Here is a 14,083-nt window from a genome sequence, read left to right on the forward strand (position 1 = left end):
TATCCTCTGGACGTGTTAAAAGTACAAAAAAAATATGGAAGAATTAAGAACTATATTCTTCTTTCTCTTGCTCATCTGCTATATGACTGATCTACAATTGGTTGCGGCATGGACAAAATGAGAACTATAGGTGGTATGTAGGAAATTATACGAATGTCTATGTCAATGCAACTTGTCTTGGAAGTCAGTTGCGGAAGACATCTAAGGTCCTTTTACATGTTTCCAATGAAAGCAGGGTTTGTTTTTATTTGTTTATTGTCTTTAATTGCTACCAAGTCCTAATTACCAATTCTAAATTATAGAAGAATTATTTTAATTTTTTATATTATAAAAAGAGGGCTAATAACGATATAGATTTAATATTTTGTTGTATACTTATATAATAAAAATAATAATTATATTTGATGTGATATAAAATTAATATTAAAGTAAGGTAAAAATAGTAAAATTGTATTATGAATAAGGGTGAAAATAGATCGGATAGTGCTCAATCTATATTCGGATTCATATTTTTAGTTCGGATACGGATGCGGATATTAGACGGATAGCGAAATTTAAAATTATATTCTAACTAAACGGATACGGATAATTTTCGGATAGAGGATCGGATCTTAAACGGATATTGATTGAATTTAAAAAAATTATAATATTCTATTTAAATATAATTAACATAAAAATATTAAGAGTTTTATAATAAATAAATTTTTTGTATGTCAAATATGTAAAATTAGAGAAATTAATCTTTATAAATAATATATAACATATTATTAGTAACAATATTAATATTTACTATTTAAATAAACAAACTAAAAATTGTAAATCATTCAAAAAAATTATGCGGGTAAACGGATATCCGATATCCGAATCTAAAAAAATATATCCGACCCATATTCGAAATCGTATCTGAATTTTTTTTAAAAACTCTATCTGTATCCGAATTGAATAAATTTTTTTTATTCGAATCCGATCCGAATCGGGTCGGATAGCGGGTCGGATCGGAGTTAATCCGACCCGTTTTCACCCATAATTAGGAATTAGTGATATTTTAAATAAATAATCATAATTCCTTTGATCGGATTTAAAAAAAAAATACTAATATTTGATAAGTACATACTTGTGGTTATTTTTAACTAATAGAAATGTAGGCTATATACGCAATATACTAGCATTATATACAAAGATATATTTTTTTTCTCACACTACCGCAATAGTCGCGCATTACTTAAAATTCTTTATGCTCGGGTGAAATATTTTTTGTTTCGTGTGGTGCAGATAAAAATCCTATAATTAAGAGATAATTTTGTAATACAAAGAAATAAATCCACGCTACAACTTAAGAACCCCTCGCAATGCAAAGAAATAACCCCACAGTGCAGAAAAATAATTCTGCCCTACGAGTTTACTTCTTTGCACCACATGTCACTCTAGCTTTCTTTGGAGAGAACCCGAGAGTATTGTAAAATAAGTGATATTAAGTGATAGGAGAGAAAAATAATAATTAGTGTACTAGTTTAAATCATAGTGGTTATTTAGTTGCTGTACTAGTATAAAGAGGTTTATTTTAAAATAAATTAATTCTTATTCTACAGCTGAAAGGAGGCCTTAATTTCTTTGTACAAGACAATAAGTATACTATTTTGTTATGGCATGATGTTGTTACAACACCTACTACCTTGAATCCTATTAAGAAAATACTAAAAAAATAAAAAAAACTTCGCATTTTACTCTCAGTTTCCTTTCCCCACTCATATTTTCCTCTATTTATGATCCTCCAAAATTTATGAGGAAGTGAACTCCCAATGTTGTCCTAATTGTAGTTGATATTCATTTCTTCTAAAAAAATTCTCCATTTTGGTGGACCCACCATAAACAATTGAGTCTTTAATGTATAACACTCATACAGTGTCATGACTGGCAAGTCGAGTCTACTGGGCCAACTGGGTAGGGCATTGTGTTCTCCAATTTGCCCGCGAGTGTTTGGGTCAGGCCTGACCGAGCTTAATGGCTGATAGGATTTTGGAGCCCGGGTCAGGCATGGCGTGATGGATAGCGGTGACGATGGCTAAGAATTGGAAGTCAATGGCAATGATTATCCTCCTAGCTTTGCCCAACTGATGTGCACTTCTACAAGGGTCATCTACCACCTCTCCAACTCTCCCCAAGGATCTCTATAGTTTGCACCATTCTCTTTCTTCGACACTGCCACCTCATTCCTTGTGTGACTCCAATGATAGCATCTCCTCCTCCTTTATCGAAGGTGGTGGGGAAGCATAAGAGGGAGGAGAAAGGACAACAAAAGTAGAACCCTATGCCCAAAGCAAGCCTCCATGAACTATGGCATGACCCTTCTCTTCAATCTACTTTCTCTATCAAACTCAAATTGCCAAATCAAATCCAATGGTAGGGAGCTTATACCCAAAGGAAAGAAAAACTATAATTTGTTGAAATAGAACACTATGGGATGATGCTATGGTGGGAGTAGCCGAGCAGGTGAGAGATCTCTCGAGTGGTGGAGGTGGAGGTGCTTTGATGTTGCGATAGGGGGTGGAGGTGCTTTGTTATTGGTGAGAAATTGAGGATAGAGTTGCTGTTTATGATATTAGAGAATGATTTGGTTGGAAAGAAGAAGACAGAGACTGTGAACCTATGGGAAGAAGAAAGAAGAAAGTGAGTGATCTGTTCTATTTTCTTTTTCTTTTTTGTCTATTTACCTTCTACACTATGTTAGCTTCTTTTATTTTTATTGATTTAAAACATAGTAATGGACTTTAGACCTATAGATTGTGACCTTCCTATAATTTTAGGTCGGCTCGTCAAACATGCAGCACCTGCCGCCCATTGACAATTCGGGCTTGGGTTGGGCATGTGCGGGTTGAGTCATATGATCACTTTTAGTCATGACTTGTGATCCCTAAAATTTGATGTAACTCCAAAATCGAAAGAAATCTTAGTAAAAAATAATCCTACTACTCTTGTGTGAATTTTAGTATTAAGTTTCAATCCTTGATGGCTCCTACGTGATTCTATCACATTGTTTGATTTGTTGCTAACTTCTTGGCCTTAGAATGTCAATCCTTAAAACTTTCTTTACTTCTGAATTCTTTGCATTTTTTAAATCTTTATGCTCGGAGATTGTCAAGAAAGATTCATTATATCTAAATTATTTGCTTGATTTCTAAAAAAGGATTGTGTTGTTAGCTCTTTCGATCTGACTTGCTATCTAACTCGAATTTCATCGTATACGAGTCAAAATAAATTATCCGGTCTAGATACAAACACTGATATATATACAAATCACAGTTTTAAAAAATATCTGGATCTGGATACGAATATTAGATATTCAAGGTAAATATACGAAAATAAGTAAAAATCCAATCCTCAAAAACCTACCCGACCTATTAACATGAAACCTCACCCTAACTATTCTCAATCCCTCCTTCGGCTGTCGTTCCCTCGTTCCAGCTGCCACAAAAGTGCATAACCTCACCCTAACTCTTCACCAGCCGCCACAGAAGTGTAAACCCATCCCTCACTCTCTCCCTCACTCTCTCCGACGATCCGGCGACTCCGACCGTCCGACGCCTTCTAGACACTTCAAGACTCCGACAGTTAGCCCTCTTGGTTGCTTCTCCGCCGGACGCCGGTTCCGACCTCTTCAATCTTCACTGACCGGCTGCCGCCTCCGCCGGACGCCGGACGCCGACGCCACTGGATATGCTGCATTTTTTTCCTTGCGCATGCTTTAAGAGCTAGTTAGAGCTCACTATTAACATAGAATTGAATCTATTGATCAGTTTCTTACTTCTACATGCATAAACTTACATTTTTGTGTCAGAAGTTATTGCTATTGTCTTGCATAAATTAGTTCTTGCTGATGTTAATTGTTATTTTCTTGAGGATCCCCAAGTATGATTGATGAGTGATCTCATTGTTTCATTAGTTTGAGAGATTAGAGCGACAATTCAAGCTGTTAAAAATGGTATCTTTATGGCTCTTGATTAGCTGCTCAGTACCCATGTGATGGTTATATGTTACATTGTCTTTATATTGTTTTCGAGCAACAGAAATTATCTCCGTGCTGTTTTCTTTCATCTTTTATATCTTTCCCAATGCTAAAAGAAAGGATATGATGGTTAAAAGTAAAAGGTATGAGTAAGAAAACGTCATGGTGGTTGTTAGATGTAACTGGGACGAAGGAAGGGGGCCCTTGCCCTTGCTTGAGTTGTAGCATTGTGGCCTTCGCAACCTCTTCTACAACAAAATTTTCATCTTATGATTGAAAGTGGACGGAAATAAAAGGCGTGGACTGCATTCTAAGCGTGAATGCTAGCCTAGACTTCTCCACACATTCTGTTAAAAGTCCCAGATCATCTAGTCACTATCATGTTTTCTTCATTGATCAAATCCTATAATCTGATCCTTTCTTTATATGGGAGCTTGTCTCTTGTTGGTCTTGATTTGAATCTTGGAATATGATGTCTTAGTTGGCAATCAAGTTCAATTTCTGAATCTTAGTTATTTCACTTAGTTTCTTTTTATAAGGGGAAAACTATATTAGATCTTAGAAGACAACTTGTCTGTGTTCATCTTATGGATTTAAGCGTGAAGTATTAAATCGAGACTGGCAATTGATATGCATGCTTGGCCTCATTAGTGCTGCCCCCTGGCTTTATTGGAAATCTCATTCGTCGGTTGGATGGAATAGAAATTATATGTAGAGCTGCTGAAAATGGCAGTCTGTGTACCTGGGTCAACTGCTAAGTGTCATTATTATCGAGTCCTAAATGCATGCACTTATGTCCTCATTGAGCCTTGTGTATTTGCAGGCATTTCATTTTATTTCACCATATATCATTGGTAAAATCAACCTTCAATATCATCTTTTGTTGTGGTCATTCTTGTTTTGGCAGAGAAGTTTTCAGACTTTTTGCTGCATTTTCAGATGAATAAAAACTTTCTTATATACCGAACTCATCATATGGATGGTCCAAATTTGTTGAAGTTTCATAATCAGAATTTATTAACTTTTATTTGTTACATCCGCTGATCAGTTCTCGAGGCAATTCTAGGATCTAATTAAAATTTTAAATATGCCTGTTGCCAGTCTTTTATGGTTAAGTGAGGGTCAATTCCCAAAGCAGCCATAACAGGTTTCTGGAGTTCTTTAACCTTCTATTCTCAGGGTTTTTTGTTCTAGGTGTTAATCCCTCTTTTGTTCTCTACAATTACTATTGCTTTCTTGTATACAATACTAAGTTTCACAACTGATGCTATTCTGAAACAGTGATTTGCAGAGCAGCTTATCAAGTAGTACATGAAATAATGGAGTAAGTTTGTGATGTGAAAAAGGTAACAATCTCATGAGATGTCTTGGAAATATAATATGCAGCAATTTGATTATGTATATTCCTGTGTACTTGTCCATTATTTTTATTTGGATTTTCAAAAGTTGATAATAAATACTATGTGATGAGTTGAGTTCTACCCACAAGTTATCTAACTTCTAGTGTAATTTCTCCATCTTCACTTTGTTCTGATTAATTTGCTCCTTATCTCGATTATATCTCTACGTAACATGATTTTATTATGGTCTTTTAGTGTAAGCATTGTTTTAAAAAACTTCCGGCTTAATTTTCAGGCTCCATAGAATATAACTAGGGTATACTTAGGATTCAGCTGATTTTTTTAGCATCTTGTATAATATTTAAATATGTAGATTGATTTTGAAAATCAAAATTATTATGCATGTTGATAAATTAGTGGATTCTAATAGCTTACTATAGTTTTTAATAAGAATACATTAGTTTATTATTTAGATATTAGGTATTAATTTTAACTTCTCTTATTTTTTTCTTATGTTAATATTTTTTAAGCGTCCTAAGTTCTAGGCTAGATGCCAGCAAACCTGAGTCCAAATCATTAGTTCCTACATTAGCATCAGCCTTTTTTCATTGAGATTTTATACCCAAAGATTGCATCTTAATTGTCTATCAAGGTCATTAGCTACTGCGGATGATACATTGAAAGGCATCAGAATTAGCTACTGCAGATGATATATTGAAAGGCATCAGAATTACTTGAACTGCCCCCACACACTCTCACCTATTATTTGCGGATTATCTCCTAATTTATTATCTCCTAATTACTTGGACGTGTGAGGCACTTGATGTGATATGTAACCCCCCCTATTGTATCATTCGAGACTGTCCCATTCAGACGATTTTAATTTAATGAGCTCTTCACACTCTGTTACCTTGGAATTGTTTGTTGAAGATTATTGAGTCATAGAGATAATAAATATGACCCGCTTCAATCTTGTTATTTTAATTCAATTAACTAATTCAATTCCATTTAGGCCTGATTAGGAGGACTAATTAAAGTTTATATGTTCTCACGTATATATAAGTCCGGTTGTTGGATATAATTTGTGTTCTACGTGTATAAGATAAAGTGAATTACTAAAATATATTAAAAAATTTAAACTTACAATGTCGCCTTAAACTTTGGGAATACAGCTAATGACTATTATACCCCTAATAAATATATCATATTATTAGTTTTTAAATAAAAATAAATTATATAATTTCCCTCAACTTAACTTTTTTTCCTCTCTCCTCTCCCACTATAATTCCCTTCTTCATCTCTCCTCTCCCAGCTCCCCCACGTCATCCCCTCGCCTCATTCTTCATCCTCATTCCCCCCTCGCATCCCTCTTCCCTCCCCTCCTTCCTCCCTCCCTCGTCATTACTGCTCCTCATCTCCTTCTCCCCATTCCTCCCCTCCGTCATTCCATAGAAGAAGGGAAGGTATATGCTTGAAATATATAAATATATAACAAGGGTATGTAGGTCATTTTGTGAAAATATGACTGTCAAACTCACTCAATTTTTTTCACGGCACACTAACAGAAGTGTGACATTAAAAATTTTCCAAAATTTATTGGGACATTGTAAATCTCCATAAAAACTAGGTGTAGCACAGGGTCAGTATATTAACAGATATAAATTCAGACTTATATTAAAGCCGAGTACGTGCACGACTACTACAATTCTCTTATGAGTCTATGTCTCTATATATATATATATCCTTGATACTAAGATTCATATCCGAGTCGTGCAAGACTGGTACAAGCATCTCTTGTCAGAGTCCACGTCTAAATATATATATATATATATATATATATATTTTTCCCATCGACCTCAAGAACAAGAATTGGTCTCGTTTGAGCAAGCCATAGAGAACGGAAACGATGTTGTCGCCGGGAAGCGAAAGCTTGATTACGACAATTCACAATTCTACTACCTCTTCGAAGAATTCAAAGGCGGAAGAAGGGAAGCTGTATTTAAATCTAATTTAGTTATTAATTACTTATCCTAATTAAGTTATAATAATTTAATTAAAGGTTAAAATAAAACTGTATTTTACTTTTTATCAATTTGATTGAAATATATAATGAGGGTATGTAGATAATTTTAGAAAATTATGACTCACTCAATTTTTCTGACGACAGTGTGACATTAAAAAATTTCCAAAATTTACCGGGATATTGTAACCTAAAAAGAGTCTCCATTAAAACTAGGTGTAATAATTAACCCTTAGTACAGATATAAATTCAAACTCTCTATGAATTGATATGAATTCAGACTCTATCTGAGCCGAGTCCGTGCAGGACTGGTACAATACTCGTATCAGAGTCCGTACAGGACTGGTACAAGCTTCTCTTGTCCTAGTCCACGTCTATATATATATATATATATATCCCATTCGACCTCAAGAACAAGAATAGAGTAAGTTCTCGTTTGAGCAAGCCATGGAGAATGGACACCATGCCGCCGCCGGGAAGCGAAAGCTCGATGACGACGACAATTCTACTACTTCTTCGAAGAGTTCAAAGGTAACAAGCAACGGCAGCACATTTAACGAGCCTTATCAGAAAGGCAACATGTTCAAGGGCCTCCTCCGCACCATGGTCGACCTCGGCGTCCAACGCCCGGTCTGCGTCCTTCGCAAGAAGCTATCGGGGAGCGACGTGAGCCCCGACGAGAACCGCCTCCTTTTGCCGAAGAAGATGATGAAGGAGAAACTACTGGAGCTTCTGACGCAAGAGGAGAGGGCGAGGGTCGACAACGAGGCCGGCGAGGAGGTGGCGGTCATCGATAGGGGTTGCGGGAGGTATAGCATGACGATGAAGTACCTCATGAACGGCAAGGAGAGTTACCGCACCATCGGAAAAGGGTGGTCGCGGTTCGTAGCGGCGAACCGGCTCGAGGCCGGACAGACTCTGGACGCGTGGGGGTTTCGGTTGGCCGGAGAGGGAGAGGGAGAGGAGAGGAGAGGAAAGGGAAGGTTCATCTCGTGTTTCTAATTTATGATGATGAGGAGGAAAAAAATGAAGAAGAAGAAGAAGTAGTGACTGCGGAGAGAGCCAAGGACGTAGCAGAGGAGGATCGGATCGAGTTACATCCTTTCCATGGTTGGAATATTCGCTTGTGAGCTCACTAATTAATGTGCACATGTTTTAATTGTTTTATTGTTTCATTATTTCTTGTCACGCTACTATGTATCATATTTTAACATTTTAAAAAGAAGAAGAAGAAGGAACTTTACTCTCTATAAGTCAAATCAAGTTGCACCCTTTAATTAAGGGAATCACAAATACTTAAATAATCCCCGTGGAAATGTTTAATTATGTTGGCGTCTGTTAAAATTGGGACAAAACACTAGGAATATATATATATATATATATATATATATATAAAGAAAATAAATTTGCCTATTTTTATTTCCATATGTTATTATTATTATTTATAGTTATAGGTAAAATATAGGTCTCCTTTAATTGGTACACAAGCTTTTCTTAATTATAATTTAACTTCCCCTTATTCGTAAATAGCATCGGAACACCGTTGTCCCTAGAAATATACATATAAGTGTGGTCGATGCGATAAAGTTATCACATATCTATTCTTATGAAAATATGCATATATAAACTTTTTATTCATGTTTAAGACTAATACATCAATCAAACAAGGCCGATCTGACCATAAGTATATATATATATAGGAGTTTATTCTAGATAAGTAAATCTGAGTTTACATTAAAGAAGTCCTAGGCCTAGATCTGACCATAAGTATATATATATATAGGAGTTTATTCTAGATAAGTAAATCTGAGTTTACATTAAAGAAGTCCTAGGCCTAGGTAAATGATATATTGGCTCACGTTTAGTTTTCTCAAACCGAGTGGCTTGGGCTAATTGCGCAACTAAAAAGGTTAAAATGGACCTGGGCTTTGTGGCTCTAACCATGATGCACCAATTCTAAAGTCAATTATCCCACGAGAGAGGAGAAAAAGAAAAGAAATACTAAATTCTCACAATATTGTCTATTTCCATCCAATCTTTCTCAAGCTAAGGCGAATGGATTGCTTCACTATCATCCAAGTGGGCTGGATAGAGAGAGAGAGTGTTCATGTTGGATAAGAATCACTCGTCACCACCGAAACTCTAGCTTCCAAGCACAACCTTCTTCAACACGACACGTTTCCGTTAACGCTTTGAAATGACTTTTCTATCCTCCCAGTAATCCACACCAACTAGAATTGAAACCTAATAGTAGTAAAATTATATTCGTATCTATAAATATATCGATAGGCAACAGACGCATCCATAACCGTTACAATTAGCCCTATTTTCATGGATATAATTCGGATCATATCGGATTGAATTTGATCGGACCGCGAGTTACGAAATCAAAGGGCAAAAGGGTCCACAAGAGCAGCAATTTTCTTCCAGGTCGTTTGGTGAGAATGGAGTTCACGCTATGTTGTACCCTTCGTTGTGAAAGGCATCGCATGGCCTGTCTCTTTTTGGACTTTGGACGTGGGACATTGCAAATGGAGACAAATGAAGTAATAAAAACACTTGAGAATTTTGTCACAGCCGACCATTTCCTCCATCACCCTTCGTGGGCTTTTCTGAGTCAAGATGCAGTGGACAATGAGGCATTAAATATGCGGCACATATATTAGTGTTAATTAGGTCATAGATAGCAATAGAAGATATTGACCGATAACGCCTTTATATGAATTAATTAGTGAGAAATTTATTGGTTGTAGAGAAATTAAGAAAGCCGAGGTCATCATACTTAACTGACAAAATAATTAGGCAAAGGGTTAGTGTTTGATAGATTTTGTATTTAAAACACTATATGTTTATGAGTTTAGCTATATATGGTTAACATAATTGTTTTAATTGTGAATGAGATATTAATCTCGTGTTAAGAAAATAAAACTTGTGACCAAAATCAGCTATGATACTAAGAAATTACTTAGGTTCCTTTATAACGCATATTTTACACGATGAAACTTTAGACACTCTTACAATATGGAATACTTTTGTATAACAATTTTTTATAATAACTCTCTAAATTTTTTTTAGTATATAAAAATTGTATAATAGAAAGTAATTTTGATGGTTTAGAAAGTTATTATATAACATAAAAAAGTTTAAGAAATTATTGTAAAAAATGATGATAATTCAAGTAGGTAAAAAGAAAATTATTTCTAAAATTTATTGTATTAACTGTCGTTTAAGAAAAAAATAATCGAATAAGACGCATGAGAACTTTATGCATCACCTACTCAACTTCTTGCATTAGCTTTTCCCTTCATCTAAGTGCACTTTTATAGTTTTGAGTTAAATTAATTTTCCCCTTAATTTGGATGAAAATCACTATATCCTTTTAAACTCTTTTTTTTGCCCTCTTGAACTTTATACTAAGTTGCAATTGTTATTTTCTTTTTCTTTCTAGGTAACAATATCCATAACTTTTTAAACTTTAAAAATATTATTATTCTGAATATGGTATCACTAATCACCCAGAACTTTGCATCTGGATATATTTATTTAACAGAAGCACTGTTATATATGAGAATTTCGTCATCTTTGTTAAAGATATTTAATGCGAATCGGGTCAGATCGAATCACGTCAAAGGGAGATTAAGCTCAATGGATTGAGTCTAATTATCTTATTTGGTCATTTCGTTTGGTTAGAATCTTAACAAGTTAGGATTTTGCTTAATTAGCTAAATTTAACTTTGCGCAGTTTTGAAAAAAATGCCAACCTCCAGTTTGATATTCATGACTTCTCCAAATTCGGAATTTATCTGCCACGAAATGAAAGATTAATCTGAGAAGATAAGGAAGACTAGTTTTGTTGGTTTGTTAGGGTTTTAACTTAGGATTTATTAAAGTTGTTTAATTTAGTTGATGAGTTCCTAGGGTGAGCCTCTATAAATATAAATATAAATATGTGGAAGAACCCTAATTAGAGTCTAATGATAATGATGATGATTATGATGTTATTGAAATTGGCTTTAACATTATCTCCTTTTTTACTTGACTCTAGCCATTGACGTCCTCTTCCATCTCCCTTCTTCCAATGCCTAAGTCTTTAGTCGGTCTCTTCCAGCCTCTATCTCCCTCTTCCACAACAACTTCTCTCAGTTTACACTAAGAACTAACCCTAGCATCCATCTAGCCATAGACCTGATCATTGGGCCCAGCCCGCCCGTGCCCCGCCCGACTTGGCCTGGTTTGGACCGGGCTAAGCCCGGCCCGGCCCGGGCTCGAAGTACCAACGGGCGGTACGGGCCAACCCTTTGCCCGCCTGGCCCGGCCCGAAAGCCCGTCCATTCGGCATGGCCCGGCCCGGCCCATCCATTCGGCCCGGCCCTAAAACCCCCCTCAATACCTTGGACCCTTGTGTTTGTCCACTCGGATCCATTCTCGTCGTCAGCGAACCGTCGTCGCTCGGCGTGCTCAGCCGCAGTGAAGAACTCCTCGATCTCGGCCTCAAGCGGCGCCATCCCAGCATCGAGAATCCCAACGAGGAGGACGCGCGCAACTCCTCCCGGCTGCGGCTCAGATGGGCTTCCCTCAACCGGCTCCGCGGTCGGATCGCCGACATCATAGCGGCGATCAACAAGCCCCTCGCCGACGTCGTCCGCGACCACGTCCTCCTCTACCTCCCCCCTGCCTCCCTCTTCTGTTTCCTTTCCGTTCACCCTTCCTGGCGTCAGGTGATCTCCTCCGCTCTCTTCGCCCACACCCACTCCCGCACCCACCTTTCCCGGCTCTCCGGCGTTTCTCGGCTCTGCCGCTGACCCCGTCTTTCGGCTGCGAGATCTCGCCCCTTCCGCTGCGGCGCCGCCGCCAAAGCCAGCGTCCTGGCTCTTGTGATCCTGTCCAATATCTCACGGGTCGGGTTCGCTAAAAATAAGACAGAGCCCGGCCCGGCCAACCCGATATCTCACGGGCCGACGAGCGGTAACAGGCTAGACTATTCTAGCCCGGCCCGAACCCGGCCCGGCCCGCCCGATGATCACGTCTATCTAGCCATAGGAGGGCTATCAAGCTAAGATTCCAGTTTCAGAACTGTTGAGCTAAAATTTTAACTGGGCGTAGTGGTAAAAAAAAATATAGCGATTCAAGAGAGTAACAAAATTTTTGTCTAAAATATAATGGATAGAATATATTAAACCCTTATAATTTCCTGCATAAATTGAAGCTGAATTCTAATTCAAGATAATTAAATAAATTTAAGATATATCTAATTTTGCAGCCTGTGTCACGTTTGAAACTGGAAGAATTGAAGTGAAAAAGAAAGTGTCAAATAGTTAGAATGAGAGAACTCATGTCTTCGTAGTACCCTCACTTCACGAATGATTTGGTGAACTTTTCTTTTCCCCGAAAGAAGAAGAAAAAAAATATCTAAAGTCATTTTCGATGACAATTTGAAACACTCAATCAATTTGATCCATACGCTACAAAAACGAATTCACAAATGGCACTATTTTCCAGGATATTGACATAATATTGTTCAATGAAAGTAATTGCAGGACAATTTCTTCACTATTTTTTTTTCAATAGATAGAATTCCATGGCCAAATTCAACTTAGTGGTGGTATGAAGGCAAAACTATGATAAACAATGGAACATCTTCATCTTGTTTAAGTCTGCCAAATCGTGTAATTTTAATCAATACAATAATATGCACTAATTAACTAATCCACATAGCTTGGCTAATTGTCTTTCTTATTTCATCCAAATTATATACTAAAAAAGTCTAAATCATCAAAAGATAAAGCAAGGAAAATACCCTTACAAGAATCTAATATCAGTGCATCATCCAATTATTTTAAGAGTATAAGAAGATCAAATATTATTGGTTAGTAAAAAGGGGTAATCTAATGGTTATACACACAATTAGTTAGAGCTTTGAGGGGTGCATGCCAATAGTTTTTTGGAGTGGTATTATGACATGATACAAAATATAAGAAAGGGAGATAGGATAATATCCTGAAACAAGCTCCTGTTCTTAAGCTGAAATACAAATCGATTAAACAATTAATCCTTAGTATCAATATGTAACATACAAGCACTCATGCAAAAAAAAAAAAAAAAGAACGGAGAAAATAGGATATTGATCCTAAAGCAAATCTCTCTTTTGGTCTAATAAAACTATTCTACATAGGAGAAACAGTTGCAAGAGATTTGGACTGAGATTGCTTATCAACAAAGAGTCAACTCCTATGGCTTTCATAGGCCAGAAAAGATTTAAACTGATATTGCTTGTAAAGAAATGAAAATGTGGAAAATGAAGCTGGTCAATTGGTGCTGGAGAAGCTTAGAAAGAAAATATAGATAGATACACACTGCATATACAATATAAATTATATAAATGTACATAAACAAAATGCAGGCTATTTATCAATATGATCCCTATCTGGACGCCCAAGCTCTGAATACTTGACATTCTACTTGTCATTCTATAGTTATGATTAAAATAAAATCGCTATTTTTTTTTATTATACATGACAAAAATAAATAAGAAACTCTTCCAGCATTCAAATCAAACGGTCATGGGGATGGGTGGAGCATCCATTACCAATATTTTTTTTAAAAAAATATTAAACTTCCAATTTAGCAATCAGCCCACCACCCTTCCCCCCAAATCAAATCCAACGGCTCCAATCGTTCTCCATATCCCCTCCCCCTCCGTGGTGGATTTGGACTCGTTTC

At 36.5% G+C, this 14,083-nt stretch overlaps 1 protein-coding gene and 1 long non-coding RNA gene across 3 annotated transcripts; both read left to right on the top strand.

The window, feature by feature from the left end:
• Nucleotides 1-1,985: 1,985 nt before the first annotated feature.
• LOC140791795 (uncharacterized) lies at nucleotides 1,986-6,260 on the top strand. Of its 2 annotated transcripts, none has more exons than XR_012109633.1 (2): nucleotides 1,986-2,667; nucleotides 5,105-6,260. It is a non-coding gene; the product is annotated as an uncharacterized lncRNA (long non-coding RNA). The 2 variants fall into 2 exon arrangements; XR_012109632.1 differs by having other exon boundaries at nucleotides 5,285-6,260.
• Nucleotides 6,261-7,786: 1,526 nt separating this feature from the next.
• On the top strand, nucleotides 7,787-8,507 carry LOC140792781 (putative B3 domain-containing protein At3g49610). The gene has a single exon (XM_073143967.1). It carries the CDS (start codon nucleotides 7,811-7,813, stop codon nucleotides 8,363-8,365), a length of 555 nt encoding a protein of 184 aa, XP_073000068.1. The 5' UTR covers nucleotides 7,787-7,810; the 3' UTR covers nucleotides 8,366-8,507.
• Nucleotides 8,508-14,083: the final 5,576 nt, after the last annotated feature.

Source organism: Typha latifolia, chromosome 7, assembly GCF_019914945.1.
Source record: "Typha latifolia isolate L0001 chromosome 7, TyphaL0001v2, whole genome shotgun sequence".
Taxonomy (NCBI): Eukaryota; Viridiplantae; Streptophyta; class Magnoliopsida; order Poales; family Typhaceae; genus Typha; species Typha latifolia.

Coding starts and splice junctions, on each gene's coding strand:
- LOC140792781 (XM_073143967.1), top strand. CDS start 7,811: ATGGAGAATGGACACCATGCCGCCGCCGGGAAGCGAAAGCTCGATGAC.